Raw genomic sequence first — 26,129 nt, 5'->3', positions numbered from 1 at the left:
ACACAAGTCTTGGAATTTTTTGGTTTAAGACGTGTTGTGTATTTAGTTCACAAATAAAATGTGAATCACAAGTAGTGCACGTCGATCGGGTATTTTTGGGGGGTTTTTGCAGATACAGATATTTGGCAGCAAAAAATTCCTGGCACTGATATATCAGCCAGTATATATTTCCCTCATCACCAAACCCTTATGACCAAGAAATGTAATTAAGGCTTGATATTTTTACAGTTTAACCATAAACTGTGTAATAAATAACTATGAATTGAAAAGAAACACAAATACAACCAAATGTATAGAACTGAAAAGATTTTCTTTAACCTAAAATGTAAAGTTTACATCTTTTCTGCTTGTTTATTTTGTGAAATAAAAGTTTTCATATCTTCAATCCCAAACACTGATATTTGCCTGTGGAAGGCTCATTTGGGCTTATGTTATTGGCCTACCGATATATCGGTCGGGCTCAAATCATAAGTATTGTTCTGTGGCAACTTGCAGCAGGTTAATGTTTGCACGTTAGAAAAGTTTTTTTTCCTCCTATTTGTGGCCTAATGTAACTGTGTTAATTAATCATAACTAATGTAAGAAATCATTGGGAATTGATGTAATTCTGTCAGTAGCCATAAGTAATCTATAATCTATAGAAGGTGCAGTTGTTTTTAAAGAAAGAAAACGTGGATATTCGGTTCGTAAAACTTTCCTGTGTGCTCTGTTGTAAAAAGAATGAGGCAGAATTCAGTGCTGAGCTTCACAACAGCAGCCAACTGATGGAAAGTCTGTTCAAGAGCCCCTGATCGTTTTCTGCCTTATTGCTTGCAGTTGTTGAAGGAATATTGCAATCAAATAAAGACACTGGAAAATTTCCTCGGGGTATTGACAAGCCCTGTGAACCCAGTCTCAAGTGTATTTTTTTTTTCTTCAACAACTTTTTGTGAAGCGCAGAGTCATTGTTCCGAGGCAGCTGTACATTCATCCAGATGTGCAGATGTTGTTGGTGGATCACTGTCAAAGTGACGGTACCCTCTCTCGTGTGAACTCCTCGATTCTGGTGCCAGCGTCAATGCAAGATTCTTCAAGTTGTAATTCTCTGGAATATTGTGGGTCTTCCAACACCACATTGATAAATGCTTAAGTAATCGTGTGTGTGTGTGTGTGTGTGTGTGTGTGTGTGTGTGTGTGTGTGTGTGTGTGTGTGTGTGTGTGTGTGTGTGTGTGTGTGTGTGTGTGTGTGTGTGTGTGTGTGTGTGTGTGTGTGTGTGTGTGTGTGTGTGTGTGTGTGTGTGTGTGTCCTAGCAGGCTAGCAGCTGCTCTAGATCATTAGGGTCTGCTAGAAACAGCTGTGAGACTCCATGGCAACTACAGTACATGCAAAAAACAGCTAACTACAACACACACACACACACACACACACACACACACACACACACACACACACACACACACACACACACACACACGCACACAAAGAGAGCAAACCAACAATCGTTAAACTGTCAGTGTTGCTCCTCTTGCTCACCTGCCAGGTGCTCATTGACAACAGGACGCATTAGCAAATATACAGTAGATGATGAAAATATGGTTCAGTTGGGGTGATTGTATGGAATGATGGATGTAGAGGTGGTGAAAAGATGGAAGGGGAATTACAGAGGAGTGATGGCTGCATCTGTAAAGAGGGGCAAAGGACAGAGAAATGCAAAGATGGAGAATTGATGGATGATGGATTTTGAGTAGTTTTATCAACATATAGCATCAAAAAATCCTTAAATCACTTAACATTCTTTAAAAGCCTGTGCTGAAAAAATTGAAGTGCAATGAAATACAAACTCATTTCAAATCACTATCACAATTTTCCAACTCCGTCCAACAGCTTGACATGAAACAACTTCTTTGTTTTGATACTGATAAAACTTGAAAAAGTATGAGAAATAAATACATTCCTTGTCTCCGCCTTTAATTACATGAGAGTCCAGGCTCTGCTGGATCACCAGAAGACAGGTGTGCGTGCGTGTGCGTGTGCGTGTGCGTGTGTGTGCGTGCGTGCGTGTGTGTTCGTTCCACATTTCCGCATACTGTATTTCCAGTCATCTGTGACTGGTTCCTGGCAGCACATGAAAGGTTTGGATCCTGTTGTACCTTGTGGATTGGACAATTCCACAGGAGAAATGCAGGTAGCTGGAAAAATTCTGCATTGGAGGAAATATATTGAGATAGACTTGTGTGGATCTTTGGATTTTTACTGGATTTCATTTATAGTGAAAAAAAGCAACAACAACATGTGACAAAGGAAAACTGTGACATCACTAGTTTAAACAAACCTAGAATAATGCACACTGAAGAGTAAAGCTCTTTAATATCAGAACTGTTGCACAAGAACAACGCATTTCTTTTTGCTTATTTTTTCTTTTGCTATATTGCACTAGAGTGGTCGTTTGATCTGCACAGGTTTAAGTGTCTGTGCTGTATTTTTGTGTTTTCATCGTTATTTCCTTTAAGCAGCCAACTCTGCATGCCTCTTCTGCCCGTTCTCCCTCGCACGCACACACACACACACACACACACACACACACACACACACACACACACACACACACACACACACACTGATTCAAGGACAGTGGGAAATCGAGAAGTTCTGAAACGTCGTGCAACACATGACTCTGATGGGTTCTCACTGGAACGCTTTTCTTTTCTTGAACATTACAATCTTTTCTGAATACGAAATATAACCACAAGGATCGTTTGCAATGTCAGTGGATGTGACAAGCAAGAGACAGATAATTGTAATGTGATGTAATTTTAGAGCCACAGAAAAAAACCTGCAAGGCACGAATGTTGCATTGACTCTCAGCAGTGAAACTCAGAAGAAGCCCTGATAGATGAGCATGAGTCTCTCACATATTAAATACAAACCGTTCATGCTCTGGGTGTTATGAAAAATTATTCTCTGTTGTCAATCACTAACCGGAGTCGTACCGCAGTTAAAAAGGAAATGACAACTGGAACACACTGAGCATCACAGATTGATGATGGATGACTGCACGAGTCTGAAGGTGGATTTTTTCCCTCCCTTTTTGAAAATGGATGTTTTTAATCAGTGGTTGTTTCTTCAAATGACCCCGAACCTTCTTCCTGTCAGAGTGGGTGTTAAATTATGAATTGAGCGCAGAAGCGGACCTGTTATTATAAGACTCTGCCGTCCGACTCCTATTCACAAGTCATAGTGTTGAGTTTGGCCTGCGCACTGCACCAGACGGGCGGAGTTTGGAGCATCGAAGCAATGTCTCTAAAACTGAGTGAAAATGTTGTCCTGTGGGGCAGACACCACCCAGCTGGAAACTCCAGGTGAGCTAAAACAAGCTATGTCTAGATCAGACAATCTGATATGTAGTCCTTGGATTTATTGTATTCTATTAAAAGTTTTTCTTCCTGATAACTCTACTTGAGGTAAAACCTGCGGAGCGTCTGAACAGGCAGCGGCCCACCGCCCTCCACTTAGCCGGCTTTTGTTATTCCCCTCTTGTACATTCTGCAGATGAAGAGCTCGGCAGCCGCAGATAGGCGGAGCAGCATTAATCATGTAGTTGTTTTGGTTGTTTTTTCTTTTTCTTTTTTTCGTCTTCAGCCACACATCTCCAAAAACTGGGTCACATCTCCCCACAGCCTTTGCTTGCCATTTCACCAGATCGTCTGCCTGAGCCCGCCATACGAAGAAGGATATTTGCATCTGCCTCGGTGGGAGGAAATTGGCTTATCCCCTCCTGCCACTTAAGTCGACTTCACTCTTTCTTGTCAGTGACCCAGTTTTTTAACAGTCATTTGTTGAGGGAAGGTTTTTTTTTTAACATGTTTGCCCTCTCTCTCTTTTTCCCCCCCTCTCTCAGAAAACGTCTCCCTTGAAACTCATGATTTTAAACACCTTCACAAATGAGCAGGTGCACGTGGAGCGGTCTGCAGGTTCAAGCCAGTTGTCTTGTAAAACGCATGAATTCTCGTGCTAAAATGGGTTGTGGATGTTCCTTTCTGTTACCCCCTTTCAAAGCTTCTCTTAATTTCTGAAATTATATCTTATCTCTTGCACGAATTAGCATGTGCAAGCTGCCCAGGATGGTTACCATCTTTCATATTTAACATATCTAGCAGCTTCACTAAATACGCTTTGAGGTGAAATGCCTTGCTCAAGGGCATTTGAGGAGAAGAGCTTTTTTTCTGACCAGATTCCAGTCCAAGCAGCTTTTAGCTCAAAATCCAACTTACTCGAGCTGTTTGCAGACACTAACTACATATACATAAAAGTTTGTCGTTCACGTATGAAGAACTCAGCAGGTGATTGTCCGAGTCAGGCGCATTCACAACAGCGGGAACGTCCTGGCGAGGGGTGGCACCTGGCCAGAGCGTCCGCTCGCTCGCTGTGAGTCTTCTGGAGATTTTTGCTGCTGTACTCTCACATCTGTTCACTCGGACATTATCAGGAAATTTTTACGAGGGGGGATGGCAGGAACATTTTCCAAGCAGCATTTGCATTCTCACATACTGCCCCTCCAGAGAAGCTCAGGAAAAAGGCCGGGGGCTTCAGCAGCTGTATTAACCTCTAAGCTATAGTTTTGATTATTGATACTTAAATGTGAAGAGAAGCTACGTGGATAATCATTTCTTCCTTCATACTGTTGTCATAACTCTGGCTCACTTATCTGACTGTGAACACGAGCGAGGGGCATGAGTCTTAGTTTTGCGACAGGGTCCAAAAATCACATCTGTTCAAACGGAGGAGCGCAGTCAGTCAGTCAAAGCCTTATTGAAACGGGAACAAAGCTTAATTGCGTGACCTTTGAGTGAAGCCTTGGCCGTCGGCCTGCCCTTGGCGTGGAGGGGCGCGCCACCGCTCCATGCATCATTCAGGCCAGGGCTTGTGACGAGGAGCTGGCGTTCAGAGGAATCTCAAAAGGACCTTTTCACTGTCTGGCCTCGCGCTAATGAGTTGCATGAATTGTAGGCTGAGTGCCTTTTCAAGGCTCGGCAGTATGAAGCTAAGCTAATAGCTACGGATGTGAAATTTCAGCTCTCAGGAAGGAGAGCGGGACTATAGACAGAGCAAGAGGAAATCCTTTTCACGTTCCTATCAAATCCTTTGTGCCATTTGAAAGGTGTCAAGTCGGTACAGGCTGCTGGTGCGAGTCATTCAGTTTAGCATGACATAATGTTTCCGCATAATAACGGTGACTCTCTCCACTGTTGCCTTTATGCCCCTTTTCCCTCTCATCCGTCCTGGGCCGGGTGAAGTGAGCGCCGCTGAAAGGATTCTTCAGGCCTGCGCTCTTTTTGCCCTGCATGGGGCCTGTTCTGCAGCGCGCGCACAAAGAACAAGCTGCCACGTCAGAACTATGTCTGACGCCATAAATGGGGGGGGGGGGGGGGAGTAAAAAAATAGTTTGAATTGCACTTCAGGGCTCAGCGCATGAAATCACAGGTGGGCTGTCAAAGAGTTTCCGTACATATAACAAATTTGGCACGAAGAAATGTAATCTTTTTTTAAATATTTAAAAGTTTAGAACTAGAGAAATTCCCGGAGTTTTTCGTTTTATGCACTTAAACTTTGCTTTTTGACATTATTCATACAGTGCTGCATTGGTTCATCCAATAATAGTGACCCCACAGAAATCTTACTTTTGGCAACATAGATGCGTGTCGCTCGTTTCTTTTCACACTTTCTTTGTTTCTTGTCTTCATCATATTAAAAAAATAAATGGTGGTGCTTGTTGTCGTCTGTGACGCAAACCGTTTCTACCGGGACACCATGTGTTTTGAACCGCAGAGGCAGGAAGGTAACTGCACTGCTTTAACTTAGAGAGCAGCATGTTGTGGATATTGACTGGGCTCTCTGCTTATCCAGTCCCGGGCAGTTTCTTGGCAGATACCGAATGTTTCTCTTCTAGAAGCAAGTATCTGGTAACTGTCCTCCTTCTTTGTCTTTTTGTCAGAGAGGAAAAAAAATGGAGATGAAATTTAAGATCTTAAATAAAAGGCTTTCTCCTGGAAGAACGTCAGGAAAAGATGCGAGCCAGTTGAATGCACTCAAGTTTCCTTTCTCTCTCTCTCTCTCTCTCTCTCTCTCTCTCTCTCTCTCTCTCTATCCCTTCTTTTTTCAGCTTCTGTGCTTTTCCTCTTCGCTTTCCTCTTCGTCCTCATCCTGTTTATATTTCTTCTCTGTTCCACTCTTCTGTCAAATGGTACATTTGGAGATGTGTGGGACGAGCTGCACGATTTTTCTCTTCTTCCCATTGTCTTTTTGTCCCTATTTCATGCCGCCCGTCTGTTAAATACACTGCATAACTTTCCTCTCCCGTCCTCTCGGTCCAGCTCTTTGAGGAGAGAAATGAACGGGAGAGAGGCACAGATGTACAGTAGGATTGTTTGGCAATTTATTTTTTGTAAATCCTGAGGTCCTAGTTCCCTTCATCCACATAAATACAATATAGGAGACAAGATAGTCAATCACACCAGCTGCAACTATGTGTCAATTGTTGTAGTGTATAACGTTTTTTGATAAAGGGCGTAAGGCACCAGTTTTCATGGTGCATGTAAGAGAAAGAGGGAAATCGCTGAGTCACTGTAATAACATACTGATCTCCCTGTCTCTCTCTTCCCCTTTCTTATTCTGTCTTTCCCTCATCAACCCTTTTCTCTCCCTCTCCATCTTTTTCTCACTCTTAATCACCCACTCAGTGCACAGACACACAGACACACACACACACACACACACACACACACACATGCTTCCTCCTGAGTCCTGTGGACCTTCCAAGCAGCCAATCATTAGAGCCCTTCCCTGTTCTCTGATGTGGCTGCTAAAATTAGCCTCCTCTCTCTGTGAGTCGACATCTGCCATGACGCACTGTGGAGAGCCAGGTAGCCATGATGCCTGAAGGAGAAAAAAACCCCTCTTCTTCTCATTCCTTTCTTTCCCCCCCTCCTCTCCTCTCCTCTCACAATCACCCCCCTTTGCTAGTTCATGCCTCTTTACCTGGGAGTTTCTTCAGCAGGCCTGTGTGGATGTGGACCCTTTTTCAGAGCGTTAAGTCAAATGTTAAATGTTTTTTGATTGAATCCGTTTGAGGTTTGCAGGTATGTGAGGTCTGACTTACTGTTGGTTCAGCTTCCCTTTGACTGTACAAAGTGACCAATGTAATATAAACCAGACTAGAAGAAATGTCTGCACACCAGTTGATACTCCAACAAACGTTTTTAATTTACTCCCCGGGAGGTGTGCGGGCATTTCCTGCCTGCACACCCACACCTCCTCCTGTTTTCGTCGCTTTCGTCCAGCACCTAGTGTTTATCAAGTTTGGATGCGCGTGCTTTCACATATTGACCAACGTGATGTAAACCTTCACGAGGATGTGCCACGACGATGTATGTACACAGTCAGGTGGTTTCCTCTCCTTTAAATGTATGAAAATGCTAATTCCAGGTCCTGACGATGTTCCATGCACTTGAAACTCAATTTTCTCAAAGAATGTGCTTGTTATCAAAATGTCGTGTACAGATTATTTATAGCAACAGTCCCCACACTTTTTAAAACAGTATTGCTTTGGCATCGTTGACACGTTTGACAGTTTTTTTCCCTGCAGCAGAGCCTTTCTGGTGTGGGACAGCTGTTTCCTCTTGTTCAGGCAAAGCCAAAACCAAAGTACTTTTCAATGATTTCAGGTCCAGTTGGCTCCGACCATGTTTAGGATTGAGTTAAATCTGCATGAAAAAAAACTATGTACGCAGACAGATCTTTCCATCGGTGCCCTGACAGGCACTGACTGCTGTCCTCGTGGAAAACTGACATGATGGAAAGCGTTACTATGACAACTAACCTCCATGAGCGTATCCTCCCTTTTCACAAGTTTACCAATATTAGATAATGATTATTCAACTGCAGTTGTGAGTTAACCTCTGAGACATGTATGACCTTTTGGAAACCAACACTAAACTTTGGTAATGTGACATCACATTTATAGAATGTTGCTTAATTTAGTTGATAGTTGCCCTAATGTCAATTAGTCACTGTACATTCAGTCCATGTAGCTGGACTCATGCTGCCTCTAAGGGGCTTTTTCACTTTATGTGGTGCTGATAAGAATCGCGAGCACAATCCCAGTGAAGAAGGCCGTGCCAGAATTTAGCGGTCTAATAATAACAGCGGTACGAGAAGCGAAAGGGAGAGCTTCCCCCTCTCCCTCTTTTTATCAGCGCTCTCATCCTCTTCACAGTCGTTCCGTGAACGAGGCTGATTGTTTTTTTTAGAGAGATAAACCGAGTCAAACGAAGGCGTGTGATGTCAGCTGGCCTTTTAAAGCACCTGAAGCACTTTGTCACTGTGCCTCCAGGAAACTGGCTCAGCAGCACCATAATAATAAGGTCTGGTGTGTGTGTGTGTGTGCGTGCGTGCGTGCGTGCGTGCGTGCTTGCGTGCGTGCGTGCGTGCGTGCGCGTCTCTTGTACTATTACCATTATTTGTACCATTTGTTCACGGGTATAGGGCTGGATGGTAGCATTGATCTTCCAAATCAATTAAATTTCAATTCACAAAATCTGAAAATTATTTATTTTTCGATTCAGTTCAACTGGAATTTAGTTTCTTTCTTGATGATTCAGCTTTATTAGATAAGTGCCAGTGCTGCATGAAGCGCCGCTCAGAATTTATCCTGGGGATGTCAGTAATAGTTGCGGCTGTGGAGGTTGTGTTAGAGCTGCTGGGAGTTTAGTCATAGAGACGCGGTCAGTTCTCAGACAGGACGTCTTAAACACAGTGCTCTCCTAAGTCTGCCTGTGTTTTTGAGTGTGTGTGTATTAATGCCTGTTGGGCTGTTAGCCCCCCTGCTAGTGCACCAGCACACGCACACACACGGTTCACACTCCACAGCCCACTGTTCATGTCTTCAGTCCAGATCTAGATTGGACTTAATGAGAGCGCTGCATGCATACAGCCCATAACTCAACAGCATACTGATGTACTGCCCGACTGGCCAGAGGAAAGTGTGTGTGTGTGTGTGCGTGTGTGTGCGTGTGCGTGCGTGTGTGAGTGAGTGAGTGAGTGTGTGAGTGAGTGTGTGAGTGAGTGAGCAGCTGAATCTCATCTGTTGAGTTTCAGTGAGAGGCCATTGATCGCTCTCTGATGCAGACCAAACTGATGACTTTACAAAAAAGAATTTACCTTGAGTGATTGAAATGCAAATGAGTGCGACATTTAGAGCATGACAGCTTTTCATATTGGGGCGAAATGAAGCGTCTCCGTATCTTTTACTGACAGAAACAAAATAAATTGATTGTTGCTGAATCACGGTTTGAAAAGAAAGTTGTCATCGACCTCGTCGGACGATCCCGATTTTTTAGACATACAGATGCTGCTCAGAAGAGAGCGGCAGATGTTGACGGTGTCTCTGGTGTGTAGATAATTGTAGGATGAGTAAATCAAGCTATTGTCTTTGAGCTACACTGCATAAACAAACTTGGTGAGCAACCAACTCAAATGGCCACGAGCAGCAGAATACAATGGATGGCGGTGATGACATGTGAATTGATATCATGCTTAAGGGGATTTTCTGTCTTTCTCTTGCAAATTTACTGTGTCATTCCCTCTTTGATGGGAGTTGGGCATCCGCTCAATATTTTCATTTGCAAATTAGGATTTATCAAATTTGGAAAGCTGTGCAGAAATGGCAAAATTCAATCAGATGTTCCCGGAAACAAAGTTACTGCACTTGATCGATGTCGAAAATCTTTCCAGCAATAAATAAATTGTGATACATGGAAAAAGAAATGCACTTTCTAGAGCAATTACTTCGAGAGAGTTTCCATGGCTGCTTCAGGCTCGGTGCACAACCAGTCCCTGTCAATCAAATGACATTTGTACTGTCACAATCCTGCACACAGCAATTTCTTTTTCCTCAATACAGCCAAGTGCTTTTCTTTGTTTTTGTCTTTGCATGAAATACACATTAACTGACTCTGCAGAGGATAAACAAGTTACTCATATCTAATAACATCTTGAAGGTCTCTGTTTTTCCATTTTTCTGCTGAATGTGTTCTTCGACTCCGAGAGCCGAGGGAAATGCTCCTCATTTGTGTTTTTATATTTCGTTTGACAGTGTGGAAACGGTGACTATACCCGTCTGCCCTCTACGTGTCCGACTCTCCGCCTCCCTACCTGGTCGTGTCATCTTTTTTTATAATGGTCCTTTTCCATCTGTCTGCCTGCCATCCATCAGAAAAATGTAAAAAGACGAAGAGGGCGAATGGTGGATGAGACGGAAGAGCAGGATGGAGATGAGGTGGAGAGAGAGAGAGATTGAGAGGCAGAGAGAGAGAGATTGAGAGGCAGAGAGAGAGAGATTGAGAGGCAGAGAGAGAGAGAGAGAGAGAGAGAGAAAAAACAGCAGAACATAAAACTGCAGGAGCTTGTAATAGTGTTTCCCAGACATTAATTAGCCGCAGTCGTTCCTGTACAAACACAGTCATAAAACTGATATACTCTCCTCTCTTCTCTTCTCCTCTCTCCTCTCCTGTATTTCTTCTCTACTCCTGTAAGATGGAAAAGTGAGAGAATTTCAGTTGAAGTGGAGAAAAAGAGAGAGAAAGATTAAGGAGGACCCTCAGTCTCTGTCTGTCCTCTTGTATTGCTGAAGGGGAAGGCAAAATTCCTCATGGCCTTGACTCACTGTCTAAAGGGCGTGCGCGCACACACACACACGCACACGCACACACACACACACACACACACACACACACACACACACACACCTTTTCTCACTGGCTTATGCACACACTTATTCATACAGAAAAACATGCAGTTGTATATACAGGCACACGCAGAATGAAACACACACACACACACACACACATATACTTAGACACAAATGGACATTCAGACAAAGCGAACACACACAGACACACACACACACTTAAACAGACACTTTCAACTGTACACACGCAAACACACACGTCCATTGCATTATTTATTTCTGCTTGCGGGCAGCAGCAGAAGCAGGGATCCTTTGTTTGACATATGGCCTTTTTATATACTTGTCTGTGTCACACACACACACACACACACACACATGTCCTTGTCTTCGATCTCTTCTTCCACTAAATTAATATCACTCCCTTTTCTCCTCTTCCTCATGTCCCTGTCCTCCTACATCATTATTGTTTCTCTTCTCCTCTCTTCTCTTCTCTTCACTTCTCTTCTCTTCAGTCATTTCTATCCAGTACTTTTGTCAGAAAGTTCTGCTCCTCTGAGAGTCAAGACAAAGGCACAGCATATTACTGCCCCTTTTGCTGCTTTCTTTCCATTAACACACCCTCCTCATCTCTCTGTATGTTTCTGTCTCTTTTTCTTTATATTGCAGACTAGCAGACTTTTGTTTATTTCCAGCTGCTGAGCAAATAGTTTTCAAACTTTGAGAGTCTTTGTAGTAAATGACACCTGCACGTCGAACCTGCGTTTACAATGTGGTACAACTGTACAAATGATAAAAAGATGCACAGGGGCCAATGTCAGCACAGGCACATTTTATGCCAAAACAGAGTATGAAATATTGAAGTCAATCCAATATTGATTCACGCCTCTATGTGATCTCAAAATGTGTTTGAGTTGCAGGAACGCCTCGATGGTGAGGAAGAACAAATAAGTGTATCCAGTCTCTGCTGATTAGAAATGTTGCACGGTGCGTTGGTACCGTTGAAAAAGGTTGTACAGTTTTTGTGAAACTGGAATCAGTGACATTGATGTTAGAGCACCAGTTACTTTGCAGCCAAAACTAACCACTCACATTAACAAAAGGATCAGGAAATGGATCATTTGTAACTTTTCTACACAATGGAAAATGCTTTTCAAAAGATTTTCCAAAGAGACTTTATTGATTTATTTTTTCTATTTGCCACTTCATGCATTTGCATATGACCCTTCTGTATAAATAATAATCTTCCTCCTCAGGTAGCTAATGATGATGATGCATAAATGCAATATAGCTTTAAACTAATTAACTGAAGTTGGTGGAAGCAAATCTTACTTCTTAATCACGCATTTTCATTTTGACCAGAGTTGTGCAGCCCTCCCCTTGATAGAAATGTCAGTCATATCAAAAATAATTGTCTTTGCTCCACGTCTCCTCTTTCTACCTTGCCATCTGTGCAGGTGTTTCGTACCGACTTCATCACGGCCATGAAGCTGCCGGACTCGGCCCAGCTCGGCCCGGACGACTTCTACGTGCTCTCAGACCCCTGGAGACAAGAGTGGGAGAAGGGAGTGCAGGTGCCTGCCAACCTGGAGGCCATACCTGAGCCCGTGGTCAGGTAGGACATGGCAAACACACGCACTGCGTGCACACACAGACAGCCACGGGTGATTCACCTTTTTTTTATTATCTCCATTTCACTGAAGTCATTGAAAGGCAGAGTCACCCTGCATTGTCCCTTTTTATGACAGCTTCTCTGTGGCGGCAGTCGCCGTATAATTGGACAGAAGGTTGTTATTTGTTGGCTGTGGCTGTAGCACACGTAGACATTATGTCACCACCATAAACACAGAGACACAGAGGGCAGAGATCCCACTGTCACAGCGATCTAGGAGTTCTGGGATTTGAACATTTGTTTGCCATGATTAATAGTTTGTTTTTTGGAAACTGAAATTTGGTTCACCCCTGTAGAACATTGCCAAAACCCTACAAATGAAGTAGACTGAAGTCATTCTTTTAAGTGAATGTGACTACTGCAGTAGTAGTGTGCTACTACATCTACTATATCTGAAAGTCTGAAACAGCTGTCATACATTCCTGAACACTTTGAATCTCTTCAGGAAAAATCTGAAACATTCAGTTATATTAAAAAGTGTGGGAAACATTAACATCAAGAAACTGCATGTAATCACACTTCGCATTATATATATACACACACACACACACACACACACACACACACACACGCACACACACATACACACACACACACACACACATGCACACACAAACGCCTAGCCTTCTACTCTCTTCACTCTTTTGTTCACAAACACACAGTTTGAGAAGAAGGATGCACATGCAGGCAATGAAACATGCTCACACACACACACACACACACACACTCACACACACACAGACAGACAGACTGAATCAAGGTGGTAGGCAGATGTGTGCAGGCATGCACTCCGACCCACTTATATTTTCTCTCCTACAGTAGATACGTCTGCACACTTGCTCCTCTCTCTCTCTCTCTCTCTCTCTCTCTCTCTCTCTCTCTCTCTCTCTCTCTCTCTCTCTCTCTCTCTCTCTCGCCCGCCCCTGTAGTTGGTCGTGAATCTCTGTCACTGCAGCTGCTTGACATACCCATATGGTTGGTTTGGTGTTCTAGGAACTCATGAAAATGCTCAGACTGCCTGGTAATGCCTATTAGAGACATGTGCCATTCTAGGAGGCCACACACACACACACACACACACACACACACACACACACACACACACACACATTAACAACCGCATGCACTCTCAAAAGAAGATACATTCATGTGAGATTTGGACAAATGTATCTTTTTTTTTTCTCTGACCTGGCTCAAGAAAACCAGAAGCAGAGAAGGTTCACTTTCTCAGACGGAAAGAAGAGCTTCAACAAACATTTCATAGCAAAGTTACATTGTTGTTGTTGTTACCTTTGAATCAGCCAGAAACACGGTAAACAGGATTGAAAATGAATAATCCCATGGTAAATTTTTTCTGGTCGAGGCTCCAGTGTTTGATGTCGTTGGAAGCATTTTGTGCTATTTGTCTTCCTTTTTCCTGTTGAATTAGAGTACTAGATTGAAAAAGAGAATTAACAACATGCCCGAACAATATCAATTTATCATTTAAAAAACATTTATTGATGTTGTTTTGGCATCATAACAGCAGCAAAGAGGACATTGTACTTCAGACAAATCTACAAGGAAACACGAGAACCTGAAAGGAATCTTAGACTTGCAAGTGAATACATGTTGAATTGATAGTTTTACTTGATAAGCGACAGTAAATTTCCTCAATAGAAAAAGAATAAAAGAAAAATTGAGGTCCTCCGAGTCTTAATGGGGTCAGAAGATGAAGGGAAAATGAAATCTGGGTCATTCATATGCTTCCACGATTGAAAGGATAAATGTCTTATCTACTTCTGTTTACATTGTCTAATGATATTTTCCCTATAGACACAAACAGTGCGGAGCTAAGAGAATTATCAGAGCCTGAAGGCAGAGAGATGAACACACAGATTAGGAGAGAAAGAGAAATGGCATAGATAGGCAAGGATAAATGGATGAATGGGGCCTTATCTATTATCTTATATGGGACAGAATGATAAAGTGATATGTAGCGATGTTAAAATGGTGATGATGGATACTGTAGATGAGGCGATAGCGGAGAAGATGGTAAATGTAAGTGTGACTGAGCGGACAGTCTCTGTCAGAGTCTCTGACAGTGGCTTGTTCCTCTTTTTTCTCGTCTGTCATCTCGAAGTCCCACTTCTTTTTCTCCCCCCGTCTCGCTCCCTTTTCCACCTCCTTGTCCCGATCTTTGACGTGTTTGGGCTGAAATCACCAGCGATGCTTGACACGTCTTTGGTTTTACCCATATAAGCCTCTGTGGTCGGGCAGAATCAGTGATTGGAAACCATATTCCCACACATGAAATTATGCATTTTTCAGAGTTTGGTAAAAAAAAGGGAGGGGGGGGGGGGGGGTCAGCACGGAAGGAATAAATGCTTACAGTAAGAGATGGAGAGTTTTTAGTGTCAAAATTCTCACGCCACACTTTTCTACCAGGTGTCACCAAACTTGTAGGGAGGTTAATGAAATAAATGAAAATAATATTTTTCTCAAAATTCACATTTAACTTAGTATGACTGCAGGAGCACTGATTTTTACAAATTATTTATCTTAATTGGACAGTTGGAGAAACTTTACCTGCGTCTGTCAAATGGTAACAACGTCCAGCATCTTTAAAACGCACTCATTCACTTTTTTTCATGAACAAAGGTATTTGTTCTAATCATCATCAATTTACTTATTTCAAATTTGACTCATATTAAAAACCCTCTGGAGTCCACGATCACACCGATGTGATCATGCGATGTGCTTGTGACGTGCCAGTCTGATGATGTGCTGTGTCAAATGAAAAATTTATTGACTGGTCATACAGGCATTGTTGTGCTGAAAAAAAGATAGCAAACGTTGACAAGGAACATGTTATAACATGGTATATTAAGGCAAAAGCAAAAGTATTCAAATAAAGCTGAAATAGCCCAGCACTCCTGAGGGTTAAAGTGATTTTATTAATCCAAAAAGTCCTCATCCGACCCTCTAATCCCCATTTCTGTTTTGTCTTTTTCTCCCTCTCTGTCCAATGTCTTCATCTCTGCATCTCTCCCTCTCCTTGTCTGCCTTCCTCCCACCTTTCCCTCCTCCTTTCACTCTAGTCGAGCCAGAGGCACAGACACATTTTTCTTTTTCTTTTTCTTTTTCTTTTTTTTTTATGAATAATGACATCATCTCCAAAAATTGTTGGAGAGGAAAAGGGCTGCGGGCCCCGTCTGGCTCTGGCAACACTCCTCTTCCACATTTGCCGCTCTCCTTGGACCATATTTGGCTGCTGCTTCGTGATTTTTGGTGAAAACTGTTGTGGCGGCTGGTGAAGAGGTCATTATTGTTTGATGTTGTTTTTCTTTTTGTACCTTTCCTTACCAAAACAAGAGGGGATGCATCAAGGTGGTCTTTAGTCGTTTCTCTCCTTTTACTTTCTCTCTCTACGCTCATTCTCCTCTTTCATTTTCTTTCTCCGCACTTGTTTCTTTATCTTTCCACATCCTACCTTTCCCCCCATCTCCCTTATAATTTCTCTTTCCCTTTTTGCCTTTCCCCTTGCTTGTCCCCTTCTCCCTCCTCCCCTCTGTCTATTTTATTTTCTCTCTGTCTCCTCTGTTCCTTTCTCTCTCCCCTTTCCTCTCCATGGTTTTGTTCGGGCCGAGTGGAAGTAATTAGCTGTTGCGTAACACTGGCTATGTGCAGACAGTGAATGGGGCTTTGGCAGCGACTCCACAGCCTCAGTCCCCAGCGACGACGCCGAGCCAGAGAGGGAAATAATTACACACACACACACACACACACACACACGAGAAGATCTCTGCCTTTTCGCAAAATGAAAGAAATGAGATAGTGGTTATTTTATTTATTGCTTCATTTCTTCCCCCTCGGCCTGGTGGTGGCCGAGTCGGTGAGCGTAGAGCCGTTGTTTGTGGTTTGGCTGAACACGCTGGCTTTTTCTTTTTTAACGGCGTGTAAAGCTGCGGCCGCAGGGACCATCACATGGAGAGACTCCCTACCAATGTGGTTTATGTACTGCTGGACAAAAAGATTGATTGTGCAGATTTTACTAGAAGATGTTTTGTTTTTTGCTCGGCCTATAAATAAACTACAGACTTGAAATGTTTAAAGTTATTGATTGGTTTACAAACTTTAAGAATCAATAGCAACCAGGGTCTAAAGTTTAACGAGGCTGACATCATTTCTCCGGTGATGGAATTTCTGTAGGTCTTGTTTCCGGCAGCTGTGATCATATGCAAAACTATGCAAAACCTTCAGTCAACAAGCAAAGTCCTGCTCCGAGGGGGATGTAAGGTGCAAACACTGACAGAGGATGAAGATGCTTGTTAAGGGAACAACGCCCGTTAGTACGAGAATAAATATCCATTCCTGTTAAATTACCGCTCATGATAATGTAGTTGGTTTTATTCTGCCTTAAATAGCCTGTACATAATATAAATAGTTAGATAGAATATTAAGATAGTAAAATAGTATATTAATAAGAAAAAGAAAGTAAAACAAAAGAAGCAAATTGAATGTATGGACATGCAGAAAATTGACATAGAATGAAAATGTCAAACCCGTAACCGTTTGATGTTTACATCCCAGAAGTGTTTCGTGCTTCGAACAGGTACTCCAATAGTACCTGCATAGAAAATATAGCAACTCCATCGAACAAAATCTGACAGACCATTGCAGTCCATTTTGAAGTCCAGTTCCACTATTAGCCTGCGTGTGTGTGTGTTATGACAATCTGACCGCTGCCAAATACTGACGTCGAGATTTTCTTTTTGGACTTTTAGGACTAGTGTACGGTTGTAATTGCTCTTGACATTCCCAAAGAAAATTATTGAGTTGCAAAGGGCTTCCAGAGAATAAAGCGCATATGTCAAGCTTTGCATTCAGGTGCAGGCGCAGAGGGAGGTGCCAACCAACACAGTTTGAATAGATAGGGTTCCCATGGACTTTCAGGTGTGAAAGCGCCCTGATTCTAACTTGTACCTTAAAGGCAAATCTTAACCCTCAAATAGCCCCTTGAAGCTGTGATAGTGAGGCCAACATGTCCTCATGTCGGGCCTCACAGAGATATGCTCGCACCCACACACTTACACACACACATACTGTCAACAGAATGAAGAGAGCCGGAGGTCAGAAGGATGATTCGAGAGATGGAGACAGATATCAGGGTAATAAAGACGGAGGGCACTTTAAATGTCATGTGTTGCGCAAAGCTTCATCTTAGAGACTATTCCATGACATTTTAATTTATTGCTGGTTGTTTTTTTCCTCCACCAAGGCAGTTGTCATAATGTGGTTGTAATAAAGTTTTTCCTATTAGCAAGTTTGCCTAAAATAGCTTTTTGGAATTTTGAACACTTCATTGACATGGGACACAGGAAGCCACAAGTAACCTCATTAGTGTGTTTGGTTTCAGTGAGGGATGCTGAGGACAGAATCTGGTCTTATTTCCATTATCTCTTTGTTTGACTTTTCATAACCAAATCAGCACATTGCCATGACCTAAATTATTGTCCTTCTGGGTTTTTAGCTCATATTTTTCAGCTCAAAGAAATCTGCATGTACACCGCAGTTAGACTCTGGTGTAGAAAAACAGCTCAAAGCCACAGTCTAATCCCATCTATGTCTAAGTGAGGCCTTATGAAGGCAAAGCTGCCGCATAATCTATAGACTGATTCTGGTCTGGCAAAAAAGTCAACTATGACAACTATGTTTTCATAGTTCACAGAGTTCCTTTCTTCCCGAGAAAAGCACAAGATTTGCAATCGAACAGTAGACAGTGTTCACTATGGTAGAACTATCACACCAAACATGCCCACTTTTAGCAGTTTTTTCCCCAGGGCCCAGAGGTTAGAAATTAGAAAACCAGCTCAAGTTGTCAAACCAAGCAACCAGAAGAATAAAAAAATCAGCAATAAGCAAAATCAATAAAACAAGTGCTTGCAGTCAAATCAACATTTTCAGCTACAAATCTAGGGAAATCCCAGGCAACTCAATAATGAACACTCAAGCCAGTGTTTCTGTGCGAATGTGCCAAGTTCAAAAACTTAGTTACACAATGAACATGTCACTCTTCCCAGTATCAAATAATTTTTCCTTGTACATAGTTTTGGAGGTTTTAGAACTCAAACATCAGTCGTGTAATACATCCTGTCTGGACCTGTGACACTGGAAATTTGGCAAGTGGACCTCTCAGAAAAAAAACTTGAGTACACCTTGAACAGCCATTTGAAAGAAACGTCTTCTATTCATTTTCCGTCTCGGAGAAATGATCAACTCTAACATGGAGAGTCAGGAACACCCAGAATTAATGTGACATTTGTTTTTCCTCCTTTGCAAAATCTGATGGAGACAAATCGCCAGCTAAACGTCCTGACAAAAGCACTGTTGCAAGTACATTAATGATACATGGCTTGAAACAAAGGGAAAACAGGGAGGTGAAAAGGAAAAGAGCGGTGGTTAGATGACTGAATAGCCCCTCAGGGATTCACCCTGCCCTGCAGCAGCCATTGTGTGAATGTTCTCTTTCATGAGTGCACAAGTTCATATTAACTGTATGTGCACACTTTTCATCTTAAGTTTGTGTGTTTGTGTGTATCCGTAGACATCCACAGCCTCTTGAAATTCACCCCGGATACACGCTGATCTTTCCACAACAGCTCTTTATCAGATAATAAAATGACTCAGAGCGGCAGCATCAGCCTGGTGGTGCACATGGTCTAACTGCTTCCACACACACACACTACTGATGTTTGTAGGTAGTCTGTTGTACTGTGGCTCTTCATAAACGACAGCAGTTACAGTAGATGAATGAGTGAACAGTTGACAGGCTGGTTTGCACATGCATACGTTTGTCAAAGCTGTTGCTCTGGGAATTGCTGCCTATAGACCGAATAGACATGGAAGACTTTTCAGTGCTTTCATTAAGAATGAATGGATTCATGTCTGGCTGAAGGAACCGTACTAAATGGAGCAGCCGCAACTGCAACTTGCATCACTCTTTTACATCTGGAACAGTTAAACACAGAATGAAGAATGCAACTGCGTACCATGAGTATGATTTTGCACGTTTACTTTTGAACAACAAATTAAAATCAAATGAAAACCCAAATTCTGAAGCACATAGTTTCATATTTAATGCAAGATGGATAAAAAAAAAACTGTAATTGTGTCTAGCCAGACTTCCATCTCATCATGCTCTTTAGCTCAAGTTAAGGTTTTGTGAGGACCATCTCAATTTAGATGTTGTAAAGTAAAATTGAGTCCACCTTTTAGTAAACATGCAGTGAGTATGGGCACAACATCTGTGTTTTGTGGCAGGGAACAGAATAAGATCTGGCTCATTGCTTTCCTATTTGTCTTACTACATTGACTTTCTGACTGACTGACGGGATAACTTACTGACTCAATGAATGTACAACACTGTCTTTTTTAAAATGTTTTTTTTTTTTTGGTGTTCTGAACGGCAGCCAGACTCGACCAACTGCTGAGTGAATAGATTATTTGGCTGTTTACTGGCTGGATGAAGAGATGAGCTAATGGCTTGTTCGCTGCAGCAAAGACATGGATGAATGACTTGCTGACCTGTTTTGTGGACGGTCAGGTTTTACGGCCAAAGCCAAATTTAACCGCATTAACTCATCACCACATTGCAATGAGGGGTCAGTGGGTGTATTTCTGACCACAGGCTGATTTGGTTGCTTTTGGATGGACGGGCGAGTGAACATGAGATCTGTATTTCTTAAAGTATGGGCTAGGGAGCCAAACTGGGCCCCTGCCATCTGCATCTGGTAGGTCCCCATGACAAAAGTAATAATATATTACAGTGAGCAATAGCTTTTGATCTCTTTCCTGGGGGGGAGGGTCTTAATAAACTTCCCACTGAGGCCACGGGGAGAGCCATAATGAGAAATAAAGTATCATAATAATACATTCACATTTCTGGTAGAGTTCACCAAGTCACTGGGTATACCACACTAAATGCAGGCAAAATTTCTGACTAAACCATACCTGGTTGATTAGGTCCTTGAGTGGCTGCATGATTGCTGGCTGACAGGCCTATGACTAACTCATTGGCTGAACGATTGACCGATTAACTCTCTCTTCGACTGCCCCATTGATAGAACTGTTGCCCACTTGGCTTGACGGGTTGCTGGCTGGCTGATTACCTCCTTTCTAGACTTAATGACAAACTGTATGGGGGGTGCAATCCCTGTGTAGTCTTTGCTATTATCCAAGCACAGATTTTTCTACCTCTTCGCCGCTTGACTGGGTCGGCGGGGCTGTCGCCTACCACGTTTTAAGCTTTTTCCGCCTGACTGGCCAAACAACCGCAGTGACCACTTGCCTGGGTGGCTTGCTTGTCGACCGCCTGGCAGAACAGCCAACTTCCCTGACTGACTGATTGAATGGATGAGTAAAGGGTCAACGGGTGGTTGAACGAAAATAAGAACAAAATTCTCTGACCTGTAGCTGATTGCAATGTCTGGCTGACTTTGTGATAAAGTGACATCTGGCAGTCTGCATGAGCGTCTTGTGCTACTGGCCACTAGCCAACCAGAAAGCACAGGGGGTTTTTTTGAAACACATTTTTAGCCAAACTACCTGACTGTATTGACTGACTGGCTGGCTTACTGGCTGGTTGGCTGACCCCACTGAAGTGACAGTGGAGTCGGGACTGGCAGCCTGACTCTCTGACCACAGTGACTGAGCGCTGGCCAGAACTGAGCTGGTTTTCTGGTTCCAGTGGGTGAGTCAGTCTCCAGCAAAAAAAAACATTCACCCCTGGAGGCTTGTGGGCAAAGACTGACTTCAGCATGGGAACTGGAACCTGGGAAATTTAAACATTTCACCTTCAAACAATAGTTTTTAACTTGCTGAGTTGTGTGTATTGGATGCTGGCAAAGCAGCCTGCCAAAACCTAAATGTGTTGGCATGTGTCTCCTGCACATTCGCTACCCAGAGATTCACTTAGCCGCTTTTGATTTATTTAACCTTTATTTAACACAGGTGCTGTTTTTTAAGTGCCACTGACAAAAAAAACCAAAAAACTAATTTGGAGGCTTGAGCAAAGCGGCAATGAGTAGCTGATGTTTGTGAAGGGAAAGTATGAAGAGGAGAACTGGTCTGGGTTGATAAATTAGTGCAGCTATGTGTGTGTGTGTGTGTCTCTGTGTGTGTGTGTGTGTTAAAGCAATCCTCACAACCCGGCATGTGTGGCTGTTGGTGTTTACTGCAGGCAGCCCCCGGGCTCAGTGTGGGTTGATTTTGTGTATACTGTACATGTGTCTTTGTTCCCCACATGGATGTCATGTGAGTAAACCCAAGAGCCATGTGTGGGAGTCTAGACTGTGCGTGTGTGTGTGTGTGTGCGTGTGTGTGTGTGTTTTTTTGCGCCCGCATTCGTGAATGTGCAGTAATGTATGCGCGTCTCTGCGTGTGTGATACATGGGAGTCATCCCTCGGGTATTTTTTTTCTGAAACACTTACACATCTCACGTGGGACTATCATCCATCTCCTGCTCTGCGACACCAACACATTAACATTCTCTCGTTTATTTTTAATTTACACACTCTCCTCTCCGCTCCTCTACTCATCTGCATATCCAGCTCCAGCAGGTCCTCTGTGGTGTGGCAGATCAAAGCCCTCTGCCGTCTGCACTGTGGGTTCAGCAACATCTGGACCACGCCATCCGCCATTTACCATCTGCCAGTTACACTTGACTTGTGTCTGTGTGTGTGCGAGTGTGTGAGAGAAAGAGTGTGAGACACAGGAGAAGACTTCCACTAATCACATTTGTTTGTTTGTGTTCATGCTCACTTTGACTAAAGCCCGGTTTATACTTCTGCGTAGAATTGCAGCAGAACGCCCTGGCATGTCTTTCTGTCGCTCTGCAATGACACCGCCAAAACGAATGAGAGTCGGCCTCTTTGCGGTGTGTGCTCTTAAAGAAAAATGGTGACCGAAACTGAGTGGCTCATGTTGGAGCTAGTCAATGTCAAACAGCAGAAACTTTTACTGAGTGCACGTCCAAGGAGATGATGTGTACGACCATAGAACTAAATGTGTCAGTTTACTGTTCTTGTCCGGCCTCAAAGACTCGGACAAGACATGTTACCAAGCAGACCAATCACAGCTCTACTGCAACGTGGCTTTACTGTCTCGGGAGGTGCACGTCGTGGCGTTTCTTAAACGCAGAGGTATAAACTGGCCCTAACGCTGTAGCAGGTAAAGTGTTCGGCTGACAGTGACACTCCCTTCGTGCTCGATCTTCCTCTGCTTCCCCTCTGGGTCTCTGTGTCTTGCTCAAAGACACTCCATCAGGGTTGATAGGTGTTTATGAGCTGATCCTCTTCAGCCTCGTAGCCCAGACGAGGTCATTGACTTTAATGGTCACATAAGAGAGGCCGGTGTACTCTCGCGGGCCACTTAGACTGAACCACCTCCAGAAAAGTAAACACTGTTTACTGCATCTATGTCTCCCAGCAGAGCTCCGAGGCCCGGGCCTCATACAAAATCTCCTCCCCGGATTTAGATAGATGGATGGATTCAAAAAAGGCAGATAAACTGACAGACGAATGGATGGAGGTTGACAGACATGAGACATTTTCTGTCCGTCAGTTTTGAGGAAGTGAAGGGGAGAAAGAGAGACTTGGATGGAGATGACTGGGGAAAGGAATAAGGGGCAAAATGGAAGAACAGAGGAGGAGAGTGAGGATGGAGTGAATTACCTGGAGCACAAGGGATGGAGACACTGGGGAATGAGGGATGCTGATGGTGGAGGAACTGGGTGAATAAGTAAACAAACAGGTAGATGAGGCGGTTGAGTGGAGCCGCACACTAACTGTGTATCTTCAGGAAATTATAAAGAGAAGGGAAAGCGGCTGGTGGACACACAACCGAGGTTTGCCATTTCTTCAGCAAATAACACTCGTACCCCCCCCCCCCCCCCCCCTTGCCGGTCTGCTGTTTTCTGTGTATGTGGGTTTAATTGAAGCTTCCAGGCACAGAATTAAAGTGGTGAAGTGGGAATGTACCTCCGAGGAACAAACTTGAAGCAATGTTGCCCTGATAACGAATTAGAAACAAAGCTCATCGAAACACCGCGTTAGTAGAAGAGGGCGATTCTTTTTATTTAGGCTGCAGCATCAACTGAGATGAACAAATTTCAGACGGGCTAAATTAAACATTTTCCTTTTTTAAAATATAGTTGGGGTAGTGGTGAAAAACAAATTGCCAACATTCCAAAATCCAGAGATTTGTTATGAATCACATTGGACAGAGAAACACAAACAACTCTTTTCAACTTCCATTAAGCAGCTGGAACAATGCAGTGTTTTGTGTATTTGCAAAAAAAAAGAAAAAAGAATTCCACCAAATTATTAATATTTATTTCAAAAGACTAATTGTTTTAGCTCTAATGTTTAATATAAAGACCTCTTAGAAAAGGAAGGAAACTTCAGCACATTCACTTGGCACTCTAACTACTTTTATAAACTTGATTTTTAAAACAAACATTAGCCGATGCCAAGGTGGTTGATAGGGTTGATAAAAAATTTTTTTTTTTAAAACAGCCAGTGGGGTGTTGTTTTCCAAGTTTCCCAATAAGATGGTGGTGTTGTTTGTGACTGTGTGTGCGACGGAGCTGAGCATGTTTTTAGCAGCCGCTGACGTCTGGAGGGGGTGAGTTGTGGTGGTGGACTGTTTTTGAAGTGCTGGTGGGCTTACTGGAAGTGTGTCAGACAGGAGAGGAATGCAGGAAAAGGGTGGGAGTCAGTGTGTGTGTGTGTGTGTGTGTGTGTGTGTGTGTGTGTGTGTGTGTGTGTGTGTGTGTGTGTGTGTGTGTGTGTGTGTGTGTGTGTGTGTGTGTGTGTGTGTTTTTTTGTGAGAGAGTGTGAGAGTGTGTGTGTGTGTGAGGGACACACTTGCGCTTGCATACCCAAGGCTTCATTGCTTCAACCCAATATTCCTCCTCCCCTTGTCTCATTTTAAAGCCCACAGGGGTTTCCCACAGTGTCTCTAGTAATAAAGTTGACACTGGTCTGGGTTCAGTTCCCACATGAAGCAATCTCTTTAAAAGTAAAACTAAAATATCAGTTTTGTAACTCAAATAAATAGCAAAACAACCGTGTTGTTGCCACGTATAGAAACATAGCAAGTTTGTTTTAAAATCCATGGAAAGTCCATGAAATGTGTCTCAAATGAGAGTTTTCCCATAACGACAGTGCTTCAATTGGCGGGGGGGAAATCCAAGGTCAACTCTTCTGTCCCTCCAGAGGAAATTAGTTTTTACATTCTCAGGAAGAAAAGGAAGAGACACAATAACAAACACACGACAACAACCGATATCAGTTCCATAGAAAAACGTGGTGTGTAAACATCCTGTGCTCCCCAGAGGAAAAACAAGACCAAAATAATGAGTAATGTGTTAATATTCAGACTACTAAAAGCCCCGTAAGCTATATGGTGTTTAGTCGCAGCCCCCTGTGGTTCAGTTTCAGATCATCTTCCTTGTAATTTGAAGCATCACAGCAGACAGATTATTAGCAGATTGCTCCTCATCTTTTCTCTGCCTGCTTGGGTTGACACATTTTTCTCCTGGGAGAATCGACTTTTTCAAAATCCAGGCCAATTATTGGACTGTTTGGCACTTCAGGGTAGGAGAGAAATAACTTTATTCCAGCCGTTGCCCTCCCCAAACCCGTCATAGCAGTCTTTTTTGACACAATTCTTTATTTTTGTCCTTTCTGGAGATTCGCTTTCTGTGGCAATTGTCAGACTACAACATGGACATAAAAAGACACTACGATGAAACACAGACATCAAACGACAGACGGACATAACACAAAGTCACGCTGGTTTCTGGTCACAACTATCTGTTGTATAAAGGGAAAAGTGTTGTGCTGATGCTGGCAAAATAATTCTTTCTTTCTTATAAGGCCCCTTTCCAACCAACACCCAAACTTCAGCCATACGCATACCACATTTTACTGAGTTTCATCAACCCCCCTCTTACGCTTTAACCACAGGCCAGGTGTAAGTCTGCGCTGTGTGTTCGTGTGTGTGTGAGTGACAGAAAACTGCAAACTGTCAGCCACATCTGGCTGCAACTGCACTGTGGCTTGCCTTTGCTTTTGTAATTAACAGGAGAAGAAGGTTAATGAGGAACTGACATTAAAATAATAGACACTAAATTAAAGGGCCAAGAAAAGCCACAGCATTTTATTTTTCACAGATTTATTTTGTGATCTGTGACTGTTAAACAAAGATACTCAGTAGGGAAGCACAGTTTGATTAGTGCAAGCTATTAAAGGAACACTATTTAGTTTGTTTTTTTTAAAGAGCAGCTTCAAATCATTTTCATAATAGTGAGAATGGCATTTCTGTCATTGCCACAGCTTTTGCGACATGCTTTACTGCATATGTAACTGGGCCGAACAAGCCGTATTCAGCCATATTAGGGCTTCCGGTGACGAAGATGGCGGCGGGTCTTGAGTACGAGCTTCCTGTGTGAGGCTGCGCTGAGGTAGTCACAGCGGGGGTTTTGGGATTGCCTTTGTCCCCTCCTCAGCCAGGTGACGAGGCTCTCCTGCAGATGATGGCGGCGGCGCCAAACCATACTGGACGGGCGGTCGCCCGCGAAACAGACTCTGATTGAAGCCCTAAACGGTATGCGAATAATTTGCGACAATTAATAACGCCTCCCACCTTTAGGGGTAACCCCGGCTGTAGCCGAGAACAATTCCTACATTGT

The 26,129-nt window shown here is 43.1% G+C and overlaps 1 protein-coding gene across 5 annotated transcripts in view; it reads left to right on the top strand.

Annotated features, from left to right (window-relative positions):
- jade2 (jade family PHD finger 2) overlaps positions 1–26,129 on the top strand; it is a 156,931-nt gene that overhangs the window by 37,173 nt on the left and 93,629 nt on the right. For all 5 annotated transcript variants that reach the window (XM_035624728.2, XM_047330483.1, XM_047330485.1 and 2 more), the window contains one exon: positions 12,179–12,336. In XM_035624728.2, the coding sequence (XP_035480621.1) occupies positions 12,179–12,336 (158 nt within the window). The remainder of the gene's footprint in view (positions 1–12,178; positions 12,337–26,129) is intronic.

This window comes from Scophthalmus maximus, chromosome 2 (assembly GCF_022379125.1).
Source record: "Scophthalmus maximus strain ysfricsl-2021 chromosome 2, ASM2237912v1, whole genome shotgun sequence".
Taxonomy (NCBI): domain Eukaryota; kingdom Metazoa; phylum Chordata; class Actinopteri; order Pleuronectiformes; family Scophthalmidae; genus Scophthalmus; species Scophthalmus maximus.
This window is presented reverse-complemented; position numbering and strand designations above follow the sequence as displayed.